Source organism: Strigops habroptila, chromosome 2 (assembly GCF_004027225.2).
Source record: "Strigops habroptila isolate Jane chromosome 2, bStrHab1.2.pri, whole genome shotgun sequence".
Classification (NCBI taxonomy): domain Eukaryota; kingdom Metazoa; phylum Chordata; class Aves; order Psittaciformes; family Psittacidae; genus Strigops; species Strigops habroptila.
Window position 1 is genome coordinate 44,932,058 of NC_044278.2, and position 18,810 is coordinate 44,950,867.

At 47.6% G+C, this 18,810-nt stretch overlaps 1 protein-coding gene across 1 annotated transcript in view; it reads right to left on the minus strand.

Moving 5' to 3' along the window:
• Positions 1-343: 343 nt before the first annotated feature.
• The window catches only part of RAI2 (retinoic acid induced 2), a 44,870-nt gene continuing 26,403 nt past the window's right edge, over positions 344-18,810 (minus strand). The window contains exon 2 of the mRNA XM_030477248.1: positions 344-2,501. Coding sequence (XP_030333108.1) covers positions 738-2,396 — 1,659 coding nt within the window. The 5' untranslated portion in view covers positions 2,397-2,501 and the 3' untranslated portion in view covers positions 344-737. The remainder of the gene's footprint in view (positions 2,502-18,810) is intronic.

Here is an 18,810-nt window from a genome sequence, read left to right on the forward strand (position 1 = left end):
TTTCAGGCTTTTCTCTTTTAAATGACTAATAACGTTACTTAATATCTTCAGACAGTTTCCTGTGGTCTCTCGCACTGAAGCTGGCATTAGGTGCACACTGGCCTGTACCGCTCGCTCTTGCTTCTCCGGATGCTCAGTTGGGCGCATCACTAGTGGCCGTTGTGACGTGCTCTCCAACAGTGCTGGGGGACAGTATGATTTTTCTAAGCCTGCTATTTTTATTCTGAACACTTCAGGTTCATCACAAGTCAGCCGCAGCGCTTTCCAGCCTACAGACCTTTTGCCAAAGCTTCTCTATCTGCTGCAAGCGGTTCAGAAATGACCAAACCCATGCCGCCACCGATTAGCACGTACAAACATTTATTTTGAAATTTCCATTCCGAACCGTTCTGAAGAATTACATCATCAAAGCACTTCATGGCAGTGAAAATAGCTCTTACCCCTCTGACTCATCCATTACTCCATTAAAGCTGCAAAATGTGCAATCTGCTTGAAAAATAGGTTGCTTTTTATTCAGTTTCCCGTGAAAAGTCAAAATTCGATAACAAAAAGGAAGAAAAAAATCAACCAACCCAGCTTATAGGGACTCTACATCCGATCCTCTCCCCTATCCCCCAAAAATAACTTACAAAGATAGTTTAAAGTTTTAAATGAGTTTAAAACCAAGTGCATCTTTTTTATTTTTTTTTTTTTCTCCTTCTTCTCATAATAATCTTAAAATTCTAAAAACCCATAATTTACTTTCTTGGAAAAAAGGCAGCGAGCCGTTGCTTCTTGATTGGAAGAATATGTATCTCCGGCGAGTTCATTTTCTTTAGCTTTACGCTCCTGTTTTTGACCGGTTTCCTGAGGGCCTCGGCGGTGTCCCGGGGCTCGGGCGGGCTCTTCACGTCGTAGCACTGCAGCACCGAGTCCTGGGGCAGGTCCCTTTTGAAGGAAAAGTTTTTGGTGGAGACCCCCGACAGGCCCTTGATCTTGCCGCAGAAGATGGTGGGCACGGCGTCCTTGACGGAGACGATGACTTTGGCTGTCTGCGAGGTGCTGACGATCTCGATGTTGTTGCCGGCCTTGGGCTCGCAGCCCGCCCTGCCCGCCTGCTCCACCAGCCACTTCTGCGGCTGCCGCAGCAGCTCGGCCTGCCCGCCGCCTGCCCCTCTGCCCTCCGCCTTGCCCCCCGCCTCCTGGGGCTTGCAGGGGGCGAAGGGGGCAGCTGGGCCGGGGAGCTTGTCCAGCACGGGGTGACCGCTGGCTTCAGCAGCGGCGGCGAGGACGGTGCCGGCCACCTCCCCGAGAGGACCCACCGGCTTGCGGCAGGAGGCGAGGGACAGGTCCAGGGCCCCGTCCTCAGGTGGCGGTGCAGCCTCGCTGGCCCGGGGCACAGGGGGCCCTTTCATAGAGAGGTCCAGCGCCTCGTTGTCGCCACCCATCTTGATGACGGTGTGGCGGCTCAGCTGGGGAAACTCCCGTGGGTGCGGGAGGTCGAAGGGCTTTGTCTCCTCCTTCTCCAGCGGGGTCTGGGTGCCCTTGCAGGAGTGAGCGGTGAAGAGCTGCGGCTTGGGCGGGTCGGGGGCCGCCTTGGCCTCAGCGCTGTGGGGCACAGGGATGGGGACAGGGATGGGGATGGGGACAGGGACGGGCAGGGGCACTATGACAGGGTAGGGCACCAGCAGCGTGGCGGGGGGCACCAGCGGGGAGAGGGGCGAGCTGAAGGCCTGGGGTGGGAGTGTGGTGTAGTCCGGGGGGGGCTGGCAGGGGGCAGAGCCCAGGGCGCCCTGCGAGGGAAACAGGTCCTGAAGGACGGCGGCGAACCCCGGTGTCTGAAAGACGGGGGGCAGGACGGGCTCCTGTGGTTGGCCGGAGGGCTTGGGGTCCAGGAGCTGGGGCTGCCCGACGGGGGGAGCAGCACCAGGGAAGAGGCCGGTGTGCAGCGGGCTGGCGGGGCAGGCGGCCCCCGGGGGCAGCACCAGGGGCGAGTTCAGGTGCTGGAAGACGTGCTGCTCCAGGAGCACAGGCAGCGGGACGGGGCCCTGCGTGGTCATCACGTAGGGGGTGGTGGTGTTGGCGGCCGGCATCTGTGGGGCGGCGCTGCCGGCCACCTGCAGGTGGATGGGCAGGACGACGGGGCTGTCCCCCAGGCAGATGGGCTGCAACACGGTGGCCGCCACCTTGAGGGCCACCCCGCTCTGAGACTCGGCCGGTGGCGTCAGGATGGAGGGTGCGGGGACTGTCACCAGCGGGGACAGGGCCTTCTTCATCAGGTCGGCCGAGTTGATGTTCCAGGCCTCCGCTGTGATCAGCTGGGCCACCCCGTTCTCCAGCTTGTTGTTGGCCATCGCCGAGGGCGAGTTGGTGACGTCCATGGGCAGGTTTGGGGCATCCTTGTACAGCTCCTCCATGTTGCAGGGCTTCTCGGGCTCTGCCAGCACTGCCTCTACATCGCCATCAGTGAGATCCGTGGCGGCTCCGGGCTGCCGGAAGCATCGGCACCAACATAATTCGGCCTGCAAGCCAGAAACATATTTTAGGCACCACATAAATCTCCTCCCTAAAATAATATTTGCAATTGCCTTTAAAGACCCCATCGCCAAAGAAAAGGCATTAAACATTTCCACGCTTCAGGCTAACGGCTCCATAATGCAGCATACTGTATATACAGAGATGCTGGATATACATACGTCTGTGAGTGTTGTTCGAAGAGTTTTGAGGAACTTATATTTAGCTGTAAACATAGATAATTTAAAAGGCTTAAGGACTGCCTACACCCAAACCCACCCCCCAGCATGCAGCGTGAAACAAGGCAGGCGGGTTGGAACTGGATGATCTGAAGGTCCTTTGCAACCCTAACCATTCTGTGATTCTATGATTCTATGACTTGGGCTGCCCGTTTCACATTTTTTAACAAAGCTTCACATAATGACAGTGCATGGCAGAGCAGAGCGACGTCGTGCTGTTTTAACTCAACAAAAGCCACCAAAACAAACATTTCTAATATCACAGCTAAGAAATATTCCACCATAGCTGAAGAGTACTCGATTCCCCTAGAATTCTCGTCCCTTTTTCATCCTGGTGGGATTTACTAAAGGCAAGCAGGCGAGCATCACATGGTGCTTACAGCACCTCTGAAACTGCTGTGTGCAGGGTGAGAAAGTAGCGCAGCCACGCAGTGGCAAAGCAAAACCGAACCAAACCCCAGCACTCACCCTGGCACTGAGATAGCTAGAGACAGTAATGTGAACCAGGCACCTGATTCATTAAAGACCTGAAGAATAACAAAAAATCAAAGCAACCTCAAATTTTTTTTGACAGCCCAACCATTTATATCAACCAAGCAAATGGCAATTAAAAAAGGGCAGAGATGTTTTCTGTTCGTGGTTGCAGTGCAACCTATTTCCTAAAAAGATTAACACCTCCTTCCCCCTGAAAAAAAAGCACCAAATTAATGGCACTGTGCATCCATTTCTTTAGAAGGATAAATAGTTTCCACCCTGTGAGCTACCACCAGCAGACTTTGGCTAGGGACCGGCCACTGTGTCTTGGCGCTGCCTGTGGCTCTCCTGAAGTGTGCGGCGCATCCTGCTGTAGTAATAATCACCATGGAAACTTGTCCAGTTTCAACTCCGTTACCATGGGAAAGCACCGGCGCACCCCAAATTTACATTTTGCACCTGCACGCGGCTGAATCCTGCTCCCTAAGAGCACAACATGTGCCACTGCCATCGCCCCGCTGGCCCAGCCAGAGGGAGTGAGGTGCTTCCCCATGTCCCACAGGCATGCTGGTGTTGGGATGATACGGATGGGTGAGGGGTCCCAGCCTGGGGACGTGTCTGAGCCTGAAGGCATGCAAAGAGCTCTGCTGGCTCTGGCACTTACAGAAATTATTTGCTTGCATAGACATTTGTAAACCGACAAACCTGCAAAGGGGACAGGGAAAAGGGATAAAAACCCCTCAAACCCCACAAACAAAGGCTAAAAAATGGCCAAGGCAGGGAAGCGGGAAATCTCCCAAGTCTCTCCTGAGACTTGTAAATCCTTGGATTTGGCAGCGAGATGCTACGGCGAGCACAAGACTCCAGAAATGCCAGGAGTTAATAGAGGGGGCTGGTTGGGTAAAATGCTAATAATTTATCAGGCGCATTTTGAGTTCTTAAGGATTTTTAAAAGTAAACAGATGAGTCATTTCTTTTCCCCTCCTGCTGCTGGCTTAAGGAAAATAATTCTGGATTTTTTTCATCTCATGAATGTTCTGCACAAAACATTCACAAATACGGAGTTGGGGTTTTTTTGTTTGTTTCCTCTTCTACCCTCAGCTGAGACAGATTACAGGCAGGCAGAGATGCCCAAGCACTGAAAACCAGGAGCAAAAATCAAGCCCTTATCCAGAAAGTGACAAGTACTGGTATAAAAAATTGGGCCAGTCTTGTTTTGGAAAAAAAAAATAAAAGAGGAGCAAGCGTTTCTAAAAATAAAGACAATGAGGAGACCACTCAGCAGATTCAAGCTGAAAAAAAAGGACGTTGTTTCGATTAAGGAATTAAAAAGCCATTTTCTCCCGCTCTCATATAATCTCTCCCTCCCTCTCTGTAAAATGACCATTTTAAACCCCTGCGGTCTCTGCAGCACACACCAGCATCTCTGCTGCTCCAGCTGCTGCAGCACGGCCGAGTGTTTTGCACATGACACTGGCTCTTCCCCATGTTTCTGTTTGCTTGAGAAGCGTGAGATCGCCGTGTTTTCATAGAGAATTAATGATCTGGCAGGGACAGGAAATGACCCCCTGTTCCTCCAGCAAACCCATTTCATGTTGAGAAATAGAAAAATTAAGATGAAAATTATGCTGCGTAAAAGACTTGAGGGATTAGCATGCAGTATGGACATGGGGAGAGAGAGACAGATCACTGCCGACCATGAAAGTATAAACCATAATAAAATCCCCCCAGTTGCTACTTTAAAAGGCGACAGAGCTGGAGGCAGGGGAAGTATCTAGATGAGGAGAGCAGCTCATCTATCACCATCAGAGACCTTGAAGACATGCCTGTGGGCCTGGTTTTGCTGTTTGGGGTTTTTTATTTTTCTGGGATCTATAAATTTATACTATTGAGGTCACGGTCCTACACTGCCGCTGGGAGGGCCCCACTGCGCGAGGAGAAGTTGTTGATGAGAAACGTGAGGTGCAGTCCTCAACCCAGGTTTAGGGGTTTTGGGGTGGGGTTTATCCCTTCTCACCTTTCCTGTGTGGAAGTGTACCCTTCCGAACTGCCAGTGTACCTGCTTCTTGAGCATGTGATAGTTACAGAAAAAAAAAATAACACATGGGGCGTTGATGCCCCATCCCTGGCAGTGCTCAAGGCCAAGTTGGACGGGGCTTGGAGCAACCTGGTCTAGTGGAAGGTGTCCCTGCCCCTGGCAGGGTGGTGGAACTGGATGAGCTTTAAGGTCCCTTCCAACCCAAACCACTCTATGATTCTCTGACATATATATATAAAATATATATATGTAAATATACACCTAAAATACTTCATGATCCTGCCCACAGCCTGTGGGCTGCCAGGTACAGTAGGGTCTCAGCACAACTGCCTCCTGCTCCCTGTAAAGCAATTTTCAGTTTCACCCAGAAGGCAATCCCAGGGTTGCTGAACATGTATTATACTAAACACCTATTATCATGCTCAATAAGCAGACAGAGTGAAAAGGATCCAAGTCCCTATGCTTCAAAGAGGACATGTTTGAAGATCTGAGGTCAAGAGACAGTTTGAAGTTGTCCAAAGAGGTGTTTTGTAGTTCCTAGGCTTCTTTTTTATACCACATAGACTGTGTACATGGTACCAAACTGTAAGTCAACATGGAGATGACTTAAACTAAAGTAAATTTTCAATGTTGGTGTTAACAGTGATAGCTATACTGTATTTCTCCTGTAATAAAAATCAAGCAGAAGTATGTGCTGGGTTTTTGGTTTTTAAAACAAATTTCATGTACCTAATATACACAGATGAAGGTAATTCAGTAAAATTTCCTTAAGTTTCCTCTGTCTACCACACCTCAGTGCCGGATGAACAATTATTTTCCTTTTCCCTACTTATCTACTTAATATTTAATTTGCTGTTTGTTTTAACTGAAAAAAAAAGCTTGCAACACTTAAAGGAGCCCTACTGTAAATAACCCAGGCTTCCCCACCGGGGTGCTGATAAAAGTTAAGTTCATGGCACTAACCAATGATGTGTGTAACTGTACAGGAAATGGTATGTTAGCTATACAGAAATACCATGAAAGGCATGGTGATAACTCTAGCTTATTTTTTTTATCTCCTGCTGATGGCTGTGCAACAGGCTTTTCTCAGGGCTGTTGCATGCCTTCCTGTGGGACTGCAGCACTGCATCATACACAGCCGTCCCTGTGCTTTGCTTGCTCATCCGTACCGTGCTATCTACACAGAATTCAAATTACACTGTGCACACTACAGGAAGGGTTTCTGATGCTCCCTTTGTGGGATGCCCTGACAGTATCTCCTGGAAAAATAGGGTTTCTCTTCATTTTAAACACAGTATCAAACACAAAACAAAATGCGAAATCTTGTCTTAATGGAACAGCCTGGGGACAAAATTATGCACGGATTTGGACTTCAATGTTTTGCCAAAACTCACTGCTTGCTGTCACTAATCCTCCTGCCAAAAGCAACATGTTTGAAGCGGAAGCCCATTAACAACGGCCGTGGTAAGAGCATCCCTGATGGGGATGCCCCACTGCCCCTCAGGAGGGCAGCAGACCCGCTGAGCGCCTGGAGCGGCACGCATCCGTCCACCCTGCCATGCGAGGGCCTGCACATTTCTTTCTGCATCCTTCTGCTGTAAATACACAAGTAGGCAACATATTGACACAGACCAACCAACTATAAATCATCTTCCATCCTACAAATTTTGGTTCTTATAGTTCAAGCCATACACAAATAAAAGCTTTACCATACTGTTATTGGTGTTTTGTTGCTAGAATAGGAAAAAAAAGTATTTGAATAAAGTGAGTTTTCATAAACCAAATACATGGAGCTATCACTACACGAATAACATACAGATAGGCTCCCCTATACATGCAAACCACAGATGATCTCAGCAGTATTTGCCTCTCACATTTCCCACTGATTCATGTGTTCAGGCACCTGGGACTGACAATCCTGGGTATGCTGCAGACCCTTTAAGTACTGTAATCCTCAAGCACCAAAGGGCAGAGGAGTCACCAATTCACAGCTAATGGTGAACTAGCCTTCGTTCCTGTGTATCACCATTTGTGGTGCTGCATTTGATACCCTACTGTCCTGGGTTCATCCTGGCTTCCCGTGGCAGAGCATGAGACTGAAAAAGTCCTTGATCGGAGTAAACATTACTTAGCAACAACAAAAAACATCGCTGTGTTATCAGCATTGTTCCCAGACTGAAGTCGAAAACACAGCACTGCACCAGCTACTAAGGAGGAGAAAAATGACTGCTACAGCTGAACCCAGGACCTGCACACACACCTAGGCCAGGTGCAGAGTCACCAGAAGGACTGGTGGGACCTGTCCCCTCCTCTGCTTGCAGGAGGGCTGATGGTGACCCCCTCCAAGCTATGGGACAGGCAGAGCAGAAGAGACCTACAGGACATTTGTTAATGCAACCAGCCCTTCACCCTCCTGGCAGCTCACAGTTGGACACCAAGTGCAGTCCCATTGCCTCTGGAAAGGTGGCTCGATGCCCCCCCTTAGGCATCACCAAAGGGAACCACTGAGGATGCACTTCTCTGTCTTCTTGCCATGGTTTAAGCCCAGCCGGTAACTCAGAACCACACAGCTGCTCGCTCACTCCCCCCCTTCTTCTCCGCCCTGCTCCAGGTGCAATGGGGAGGAGAATCGAAAGAATGTAAACCCCACGGGTTGAGATAAGAACAGCCCAGTAACTAAGGTATAATACAAAACCACTACTGCTACCACCAATAATGATAATGATAAGGGAAATAACAAGGGGAGAGAAAATAAAACTGAAAAGGGAAGGGGAAAAAAACCTAATAAACACAAGTGATGCACAATACAATTGCTCACCACCCGCTGACCGATACCCAGCCCGACCCGAGCAGCGATCTGGGCCTTCCAGGTGACTCCCTCCAGTTTATATACTGGGCATGATGTGCTGTGGTATGGAATACCCCTTTGGCTAGTTTGGGTCAGGTGTCCTGTCTCTGCTTCCTCCCGGCTTCTTGTGCCCCTCCTCACTGGCAGAGCATGAGACTGAAAAGCCCTTGATCAGGGTAAGCATTACTTAGCAACAACTAAAACATCGATGTGTTACCAGCATTGTTCTCAGGCTAAAACCAAAACACAGCACTGCACCAGCTCCTAGGAAGGAGAAAAGATAACTGTTACAGCTGAAGCCAGGACATCTCTCTAAGGCGCACTAAGGAAACATCCTGGTTTAACCCTGCCCTGTCCCACCTTGTTCCCTCAACTCAAATACCCAGCAACTCCCCTTTAAGATTTAGGAGGCACCATTCAAAAGTGAACAAGGGCAAGGTGAGAAAGACACTGGAAAGACAGGCAGAATTCCCTCTGGCACCAGCCAGAAAGAGGAAGGAGGACCACGCTGGAGTATCTCTCCTGGTATGAAAGCTACACCTGTAGCCTTTGCTCCCCATGCCCCTGCACAACATTCTCTGCTCACCACGCACCTACATGCTGCCCTGCATTACTTATCACTCTACAGGAGCTATACGATGGAGGATGAGCTGGGTGCTCCTGAGGAGCAGTTAAAATAAGCACATCTCATCAACTTCAGAAGACGCCAGAGGAATAACAAGGCTCTAACGCAGCTCATGCAACAGGTACTCTTTTATTTTGCACTGCAGCATTATGGATCCTTCCGGGAGGCGAACCTGTTTTGTGTCGAGGCTCCCATCCAGGCTCTTAAGCCCTGAGGGAACAAGATGGAAAGGAAATCATTATGGCACTGCAAAATAGCATGATATAGATGGGACATTGACAATATATATACACTGCTTCAGCACACAGAATGACCATTCTCAAATGCAGAAGTATGACTGGCTGATCATACTTCGGTCCTTTAAATAGTTCACCTGAGAAATACCACAGTGGTCTGCCTATTGCACAGGCTAATCGCCTGCAAAGAGCTGCGTTAGAATCATATATCTGCTAACTATACTGCTTTTGTCAACAGCCTGTACTTAGCAATCCATTTCGAAGAGGAAAGAACTCACTTTCTCCTCATTTAAAAACAAATCAGACCAATTGAAAAAAGAAATCCTACCACAGGTCTGAAACCAGTGTCTTTACTCCCAAGGGCAATATATGCAAGATAGACGATAAATGCTGTGGAAGGAATGGAGCATTTGCCTGACAAATTTCAACCTGTAGTGAATTTTTATACCCAATTTGAAAGCCTCACAAAAAAACCCCCCTACATTTGCAGAGGAAACTAGGACATACCCCAGCCATAAGGGAGATAGCATGTGCTGCTGTACCACCAGATGCCTTTTCCCTTCCTTTGCTCCATTCACGAATTACTCCACTAACTGGATAAAACACTTAACTGACGGTCTCCGACTTTCAAAAGGACCCCTGCTCATGCAATATATAGTATTACATATAGCAGGCACTCTAAAAACAGGGCTACTTTGAACTTATTTGAGATTGATTTTGCTATTCCCAAATGCTCAAATTTCTCCTATACACAGCACACCCCAGTTCCTGGGGTCTCCAAATTGTCATGCTTGGAGAAACCTCGCAGCAGGTTTCTGAAAATAATACCTTTTGAATGGTGGCTTATTTTTTCCCCTTGGCATAGTACAGAAATGCCTGAGCAGCAGCAGCTTGCTTAGCCTGCAGTAAGCTGAACATACACTCCGAGGCAGAGACAGTGCACAGAAATCTGATGTATTAAACCTGACGTGTGAAGGACAAATATAAACTTGCCAGCCATAATTACTGCTGAGTCACGTGCTGCCCGGTTTGGTGACGTCCCTGTGACCCAGCAGGCTCTTCCAACTCGGTGCAGCTTTCATGTTCCACATTTCTGTTCAAACAGGGATGTCCCCCAGCATGTCCTGGTGCCTGGAGTTGCTCCTCCCCAGGTGCAGGGCTTTGCATTTCCCCTTGTTGAACTTCATGAGGCTCCTGTCAGCACATTTCTCAAGCTTGTTGAGGTCCTTCTGGATGGCAGCACGACCCTCAGAGGTATCAGCCACTCCTGCCAGTTTTGTTTAATATGCAAACTTGCTGTGAGTACGCTCTGCCCCATCGTCCAGATCATTAACAAAGGTGTTGAACAGGACTGGACCCAGTGCTGACCGCAGAGGTTCACCATTAGTCACTGGACTCCAATTAGACTTTGTGCCACTCATCATTGTCCTCTGGGCCCAGTCATTCAGCCAGTTTTCTCTGCACCTCACTGTCTGCTCATCCAGCCCGTATATCAACAGCTTGAATGTGAGGATCTTATGGGAGACACTGTCAAAGACCCTTCTCAAAGTCCATATAGGCAAATACCCACTGCTCTCCTCTTTACAGCAGGCCAGCTCTCCACAGGGAAGGCAAACTGGCAGTAGGTTGAGAGTCTAAGAAAGTCTAAATTAAAATATTACGGAAAAACTGGAGTTACTCTGGGGATCCATTTTGCATCAGAGCTCCTGAGTTTTTCTATACCTTGACCTCCACAGTTTTCACACATGTGGTGCACCCACATGTTTACTTTTGGAGTGAGACCATAGGTGGAATGCAGACTCACGCTAGCATTAAAAGACTTCTTAGGCTTGAAAAGCAAAGTGCATGATTTTCCTATGGGAAAAAATTATTTTAAACAATTTTTCCTGTCATTAAATATCCCATTTAACTGATTATTTAGTATCATTTTCAATCAAAACATTATATTCGCCAGCAAAGCGAAGAAAAATGAGCTGTTTTGAGAACACAGAGCTAAACAAAACAAACAAGAGAGCCACTACTTTACAATAAATTTTAAAACCCATGCCTTTTGTTTTCCCAGCAATCGATACACCAATGATAACAAGAGGAAAAGGATACCAATTAAACGTAATTGCAAGCCCTACTTCCCCCAAAACCCGAAACAAAAAGCACTCAGTGTAAGCCTGAGAAAATATTTGCTCCTTTCCCAGTCAAGTGCTTTATTAAACAGTCCTTAAAGCATCTCAGTTCCTATAAAGGATTTCCAAGTTTGGTATCAGTGAACCAACTTCAAAGTCTCATTAGTTCCCCAGCGGAGGTTTGTTCTCTGCTCAGAGACACTCTGCTCACTATTTTGTCCTGGCTCTCTCCACTGATCCCAAGCTCAGATATTTTTACTACCCTCATTTGATCTTTTCCAACATCCAGATGAGAATTAGTATCGGTGAGGCAAAGACCACCATCCATTGACCGTCCCTTCTTCCTTACCTGGATCTCTTTCGCTGCTGGTTATGCAGGACAGGAACCCTTCAAAGGCCAGTTACCAAGTCCCAACAGGTTAGTGAGGTACAGTTAAAAATGGATTTTTAAACTGCTATGACACTTTTGTATGCGAAACATCTGATTTTACCCCATTATACCAACATCGTTTTGACCATTTCGGCTCTCTCCCAACTAGCCACACAAACAAAGCATGCCAGAGTACCCCTCAAGGGGTAAACCAGCATCACCAGCTCAAAACCCTTAAACAGAGTGAGGTGCCACCAGAACCACACACCCCTAAGAAACCCAGCCCCTCAGATATACTGCGAAACCTTTCCTGTCTCCTTCTTACAGCATGCCAGCTCCAGTTAAAGACCCCTTTATCTTGGTGCAGACAAGGCCAGAATAAGGCTAACTTCAGCACTGCTGAGGGGACTCCCCTTAAGGTTGTCTTGTTTTCTGGACCTTCTTGAGACAAAGAAACCAGTTTTACTGTATTTTAAAGCTGTGGGGGTTAGAATAGCAAATCTGACACTTCTGTAACTCATCTTAAATCAACTGAAAGCCACATTTTCACATAACCCCTCTCTGTCCTAATACAGTCTGGATTAAATAAATAAATAATGAGAAGAAAAGCAAAATCAAGTGAAAAAACCTGAACCTTCCAGCTTGCAGATCCTTTCTGGGGATTGGACTAGGTGACCTTTAAAGGTCACTTCCAACCCAAACTAGTCTATGATTCTATGGTGAGGAACAAATGCCCCTACCTAAGACCACAGATAAGGACATGCAGGTGATTAACCATATGCATGATTCCCATCATAGGCCAAAAGGGCAAACCCTTTCTTCTGCCTATAGCTCTAATGGCTCTCAGTGGCAAAAATATTGTCCCAAATGACAAGATTTTGGGATGCGCCGAAGAGATGGAGACCGAAAACAGACTCATCAGCTTCTCTTCTCTTGTGAGACAGGGTCTCACTTTGGAGCACAGGCAGATATCAAGGCAGAGGAGCATCTTATGTACTTGGGTACTGCATGAGGAGCAAAAGGGTAGAGGAGTCTTCCCTCTCCCAGTGCAAAATGTGGTTATTTAATACTTCATCCTTTCCTATTGGCATGAGTAACCAAATGCTCCTTCAGCTTGCCACTTCAAGATCAAGTTTTATGTTCATAGGTTCAGATTTATTAGACTGACTCTCCTACTCTCCCCTCCCCGATCACTTCGATAAACCAAGCCCAACATTTTATCAGCAACATGACAGCAGTAATCCTCAGCAGAAAGTAGGCCCATGTCAGATTTCAAGCTTGCCCTACTCTTGTACCACCCCCTCTAAAAATGTGTGGATGGAAAAACCTTTCAAGCAAAACCAGCCCCTTGTTTTCATCCTTGCAAAATCTGTAAGCAGCAGCAGGGATTTTGTTTAAAAGAGCCAGAAAAATGTAAGACCTCTGTGATGTGAGGAAAAATGCAGCATTTTTTCTTTGAATTTCACATCTTTTTACACACTTGCTTTAACCACAGCATCTGTACCAAGTGTTTCCTGGTTTGACATTGAGGGTAGAGAAATAACCTCTCCATCGTGCCGTGATGCATGAGAGATGTTAACCTTCTGACTGAATTCAAGGTAAGACCAGCATGAGATGCAGCATGATGGTGCTGATGGATGTAACGAGAAGACCTCACAACTTTTCAATGTGTTTTCACCCACAAGGATGAGTTTTGCTCTCCTAGAAGCCCCTATGCTGAACTGTGGAATAGAAATGCCTCTGACCACAAATAATATGTATATAACAGAAAATACCAAAAATCTGTCTTGCTGCATCTCAGTGCCACTGAGGTTACTGCTGTTCAGTTAACTGGTCCAGGTTACCTCTAACACCTACAAACACCCCATGTGCACATGCATACACGCAAGTACTTCTTCTCTGGTACCTTTTGCCTCATCCATTTGACCGTGAGATCTTCTGGGCAGTGGTTGTTTTCGCACATAATTAGCACAAAGCACAGACCTCAGCTTCAATTCCAGTTACCAGTGCAGTCCAGATTATCCATCACTCCTGAAGATGAGTGGGCACGCATAGATGCCACACGCACTAAGGTGGCACGAGGCTGCCTTTTCTCTCAGTCTAGCTCATGCTGCAGTTGCATCCCGCCAGTGGGCCTTTCCCTCCCTCTTCATCACGTTTCCCTGCTGCTGGAACACTTCTAGTCTGCCTAAGTGTGAATGTTAATGACCGAATTTTACTAATTCGATGCTATAAGAAGAGAGACCACCTGGCCAGTTCAAAGGAGTCTTCTCCAGCTGAGTATCCCAGCTCTGACTGACACACTGCTTGCACTCCACGGAGGGGAGACTATTCCAAAGTGTGCCCAGACTACACAAAAAAGTAATAATGCTCTTTGTCATCAGGGATCCAGATTCTGACCACTCAGAAGAAAAGGGCTGTATTTCAGGAAATGCAGGCAGGGCACCCAGAGCTGTAAAAATAGCGCTGCTCCTGCAGGTAAAAGTAAGTATTATTTTTCCTGATATTATGAACCAGTCAAAATGAACATAATTTGTAGATGTGTATTGCAAAAGGAAACAAGGTCGGTCCTGCCCATGCTTTTCCATCAAACCTTCGGAGAGCACATACATCATGATGAATGCAGTGTACCAAATTTTGTTATTATCACCTCCCCTATCTTAATGATGGCTGCGTGGTTGCAGAAGAGGAGTGTACTGCCGTAGGATATAGAGCCCCTGACATATTTACTGCAGCATTTTTCACCAGCAATTTCCGCTGCGATGTGTGCTATTACGTGTTCGGAAAAACTTAGGGAAACTGCAGGATGCAGAATGACAATTACATCTTTCCCAGATGAGACTACAACGTTAATGGATCGGTGTCATCCATCACCATAGATTGTAAGTCCTCTGGGGAACGTCACCAGGCCCCTCTAATAAATCTGACCAGGCGATTTTGTATTTGGCTGTTCAGCTCAGCCCTAGGAAGCAGCTTAGCAACACACTCCTCAGTGTGACTACGGCTTAGCTCTCCCAGTGAGGTGACGTTGCTCTACAGCCATGAAGCTCTGGATGCAGGAAGTCCTGCAAGCCAGCATGGAAGGGCACACAGGGCTGCAGCCTGGCGTTAATTCCTCACACAGCTGGTTCTTCAAAGAACCAAATATTGGTACACAGACTGTAGACTGTGGGGGAAGAAAGCTGACTGCGCAGCTTTGTTCCTTTACCAACAACAAAGAAAAGGATATAAAAAATAAAGAAGAAAAAACTAACAAATAAAAAAAATACCTGCCAACGGACCAGTGCAGCTCTGAAGTAAATTTTTTTGCTGTCAATCTTCTTGATCCTTCAGGCCACCTGAGCAGGCAAAGCCGACTGTCTGCCATGAAAATGTAAGGTGGTGCTCTATTAGGGAAGAACGTACTTCTCACAGGCTCTTCCTTTGAGAAAGCCAAACAAATAACCCACAAATAAAAACCTCCATGGCTGTACCATGTCCTAGCTTATCCTTGCAATAACAAGAGAGCAGGACCTGAGGCTGCCTCCCCTCGTCTCCTGCACTAATGCAAATACAGCAGCAGTGTAAGAGTAGGCTGAGGGGGAGGTCAGCCCCATCGAAGCCTTTTTGGGAGGTAGCTCCAAGACAGGGGGTCTGAGCGCGCTTTTGTCTCTCCTGCTGTGTATATTCTGTTTCAGGCAATGATATACTTTCCTGATATGCCATTCATGTAGCTGGAGCTAAGCATTTCTTCATACAGTACTGAGGGTGGGGATCTGCCACAGCATCGGCATCGCTGCTCCCAGGCTTAACCATTTTGAGTCCTCTCTTCCCTTAGGCACAGGATTTTACCACCCACCCCACACCTGCCCCAATGCCATGGGCTACGCATGTGTGGGCCTTCTCCCTCACCCTGGGTACCCAATGCAAGGGCATAACAGCAATGACCGTTCCCACAGCATGGGGCCACCACCAGATGTGCCCTCCAAAATGGGGACAGCCTTGGGGTACCTCCCATGCCTGTCCAACCCTCCTCATCCCAAAAATCCAGCTCTTAAAGCTCCTTTTTCCCAGGGTGGCTGACAGATGCACTGGGTTTGGCCAGAGAATCAGGGATGGAGACCTACAGCTCGAACTACTGCAGCTCCTGCAGCAGTGAGTAGCTGACAGTAACCAGAGGGAAGCACAAGTGGAGTTTGGGAGATTAGCAAAACAAAGAGGAAGTAATTTTAACTACATAATAATTTCAGGGAATAAGAACTGCCTATAGCCTGTATAAGTCAGGAGAAACAGCACACGCATGTCTTGCCTCAGGCAAATCCATATGTTGGTAGACAAGCTCAGCTACAAAAATGACACCCTTTCTTGCAGCTAGGAACAGCAAGAGCACCCAAAAAATACAAAATATTCAGTATTTTCTTGGTGGGGTGTTAGAGAAAACAACCATGTTCATTTAAAAGCTTGCCGTTGGCAAAGAAAGAGGGCAGATGCCCCCAGCCCTTGCCTCCTGCAGAAACTCTCCACCATCCCTCCAGCAGGGCACTCAGCATCAGGGCTCTGCCCCCTGCTCAGGGGACTAAGCTGTGCCTGGACAGAGTGGCTGCTGCACCTTTCAGCTCCTCCTGCATGCAAATGAGGGTCTGCGTCACACTGCCACAAGAAACTCCATGGCTCCAGCTGGGCTGCCCTGCGCAGGCACCCCATGTGCAGGGACTGGCAGTATGTGAGGTGCCAAAGCAGCGCATGCCACGTCACTGGACTCCCAGGGGAGACTGCTAGCCAGTCTTTGAGGGAAATCAGAGCAGCCTGTGATAGGAGAGGCGCAGCAGGAACAAGCTGCACTGCAACAGGGGTTGCAAAAGAAGCCCAGAGAGCTAAGGCAGCAACCAAGAAAAAACTCTGGTTTTACCACGTTGGTGGTCAGTCACACATACCAAACCATTAGCCAAGCTGGGTAAATACCTGAACCAAACTACAGCAGACAGCTGTCCCCTGGCAAGCACAAACCCTCTGCAACCCCAACTGAATGTTCCCCAAACAGGTGTAGTGATCCATAGTTTCAGAAACCAAGCAGACAGCTGCTGGCCACAGCTGCTGGCCACAGCTGCACTGGGAAGGGAAGGGTGGCCACCAGCGCAGGCCTGAGTGACCACAAACCAGGAGCTGAGCTCTCTGCCAAGATGTGCTCCACACCAAGAGAGCACCAGAGCTGCCCAAAACTCAGCATCCACAATTTTTGCAATGGGGGGGACGGGCTGGCCTGCAATGACCAATTTCTTTGGCTGCCTTATACAACTAAAGGGGGCCATCTCCACGTGGTGCACTTCCCAGAAAATACTTCATGCCGGTTAACTCCAGTAATCTCAAGGCATGGCAGACAGCTGCCAGCTGCTGGGTGCAGCACTTGGCTCTGTTTGGGCAAGGGCACTTGGCCAGACTCCTCTGGCAAAGTCAGTGCTGGTGCCTGTGGCTTCATGGGGTACATGGCCATGGGGAACGGGGCCTGGCACACCCCCATCTTGCCATACTAGGTGTTCTCCATGCCCAGTGGAAAGGCTCCCACAGCATGCTGCAAAAGCATGAAAAATCAATAGATTCCATTGACTTTTTTGTCTGACATTAGCAATTTTATAGCTTAATGCTAACCAGAGTAAGCAGGAGAGCATGCTGCTACCAAAAATTAATTAAAGGGATGGGAGGGGGGTGGATCTTCAAAGATCCCAAAGTCATCCAGTACAATGAATGCCTGGTAAACCCTGCCCTGTCCTTAAAGTGATTAAGGACGATTCGGCCCTTCTCTGGGATGAAGCTTTTGCCAGGCTGGCACAGACCGAGGGGCAGCAAGAAGGAAGAGGAGCAGCTCCAGGGCACCATTCCCCTCTCCATGATGGTAACACTAAAGCAACACCAACATAGCAAACCCAGCAGCACCAAGCACAGTACTGTGGGATGCTGGCAATGAGGTGCCGGAAGCCGGCTGTTTGGGTTTAGCTGTCTAAACAGGGACTGAGGGATTAGGTCCCTTGGCATCTTCGGCACTAATTAAAGGTTGTTTATTATCCAATTGTTCCCAATAGAGTATATTTCTTCTTTGTGACGCCATGTCTAAAAAGCCCTGCAAAACCAAAAGGAGCATAAAGGCCCACGTTTGAGAAAGTTATGGGGTGCAAGGGACACCCCACCGCCTGCTCTCCGCAGGCTGCAGCCACAGGTAAGGGCAATCGTGGCTGCTCAGGGCCAGGCTGAACACTGAGTTCTGTCCATTTCTTCTATGCTGGTTGTGACTTGGGCAATAATTACCAGGAAGAGAAGGTTTGGCCAAAGCCTTCGCTTTCACAGCAGCAGTAATTGTTTATAATCAGAGCTTAATAAGGTGGCTGGAGTGGGCATGCTCCCACAGCAGAATAGTCTTTACTAGAGCATCCCAGGCAGCACTTGTACACACAAAACATGTGCATCTGGAACAGTGGGCAGCATCCCCTTAACCACAATTTTGGGGCTCCCAGAAAGGGTTTACCTAAATGTAGTTAAATAAGGCCCTCTGGCAACATCTGTTCCTTGACACAGCCAGTGTAGAAGGACAGGTTTCTCTTTCAGGTCTTGGCTTTAGGTGGTCTGTGGACACTGAATGGGTTTGGCTGGAACTAGAGCCCAGCCCTTACATTAAAAAGCTAATGAAGCTGCCAACTCGGGCACCAAGAAGAACAGAAATTCAGCCTTCTCCTGGTTGCCTATATGCTCCTGACTCTGTGTGGTTGCATTACAATGCACTCTTACATACACAGTTATTCCTTCTTCTTCAAAAGGCCCTGTTGTGCTGCAAAAGGACATACATAAAAGGAAAAAGTAATTTTTTTCATAGGCCTCTTTGCAACTTTCAAGCTTCAGACTCTGAACTAAGTAACACTTTTTTCAGGCAGATTTCTACATGTAATCTAAAAAAATTAAATTGGTCTATGAATCTGCTTTTAATGATAGGATGCTACCTGCTACCCTTGTAAAGGTATAGAATTATTTTAGTCTTTCTCTTGCTGCATCTTAGAAAGGCAACACACTGTAGTTTCAGTAGTTGCTGATAAACACATTTTTAAATGTGTTTATCTAGGTCACTGCTACTTACAGCATAAGAAGATTTAGTGAAGCCAGTTTAGCATCAGCCTAGTGCAAAGGAAAAAAAAATCTTTAATTAAAACCAAAAGAATTATGTTGTTTGGAGGGTAAAAATCTTGACATTATCAAATTAAAGTCTTTGGACTGTTCAAGAAGAAAATAGACCTCTGGGCAATTTAACTCAAAGGGCGCTTGGAGTTTGGGGGATGGAGGTGGCTAATCACAAACTATTTCATGTAATTGGCAATTTCAGGTATAGAAAAGAGAACCAAGAGCAT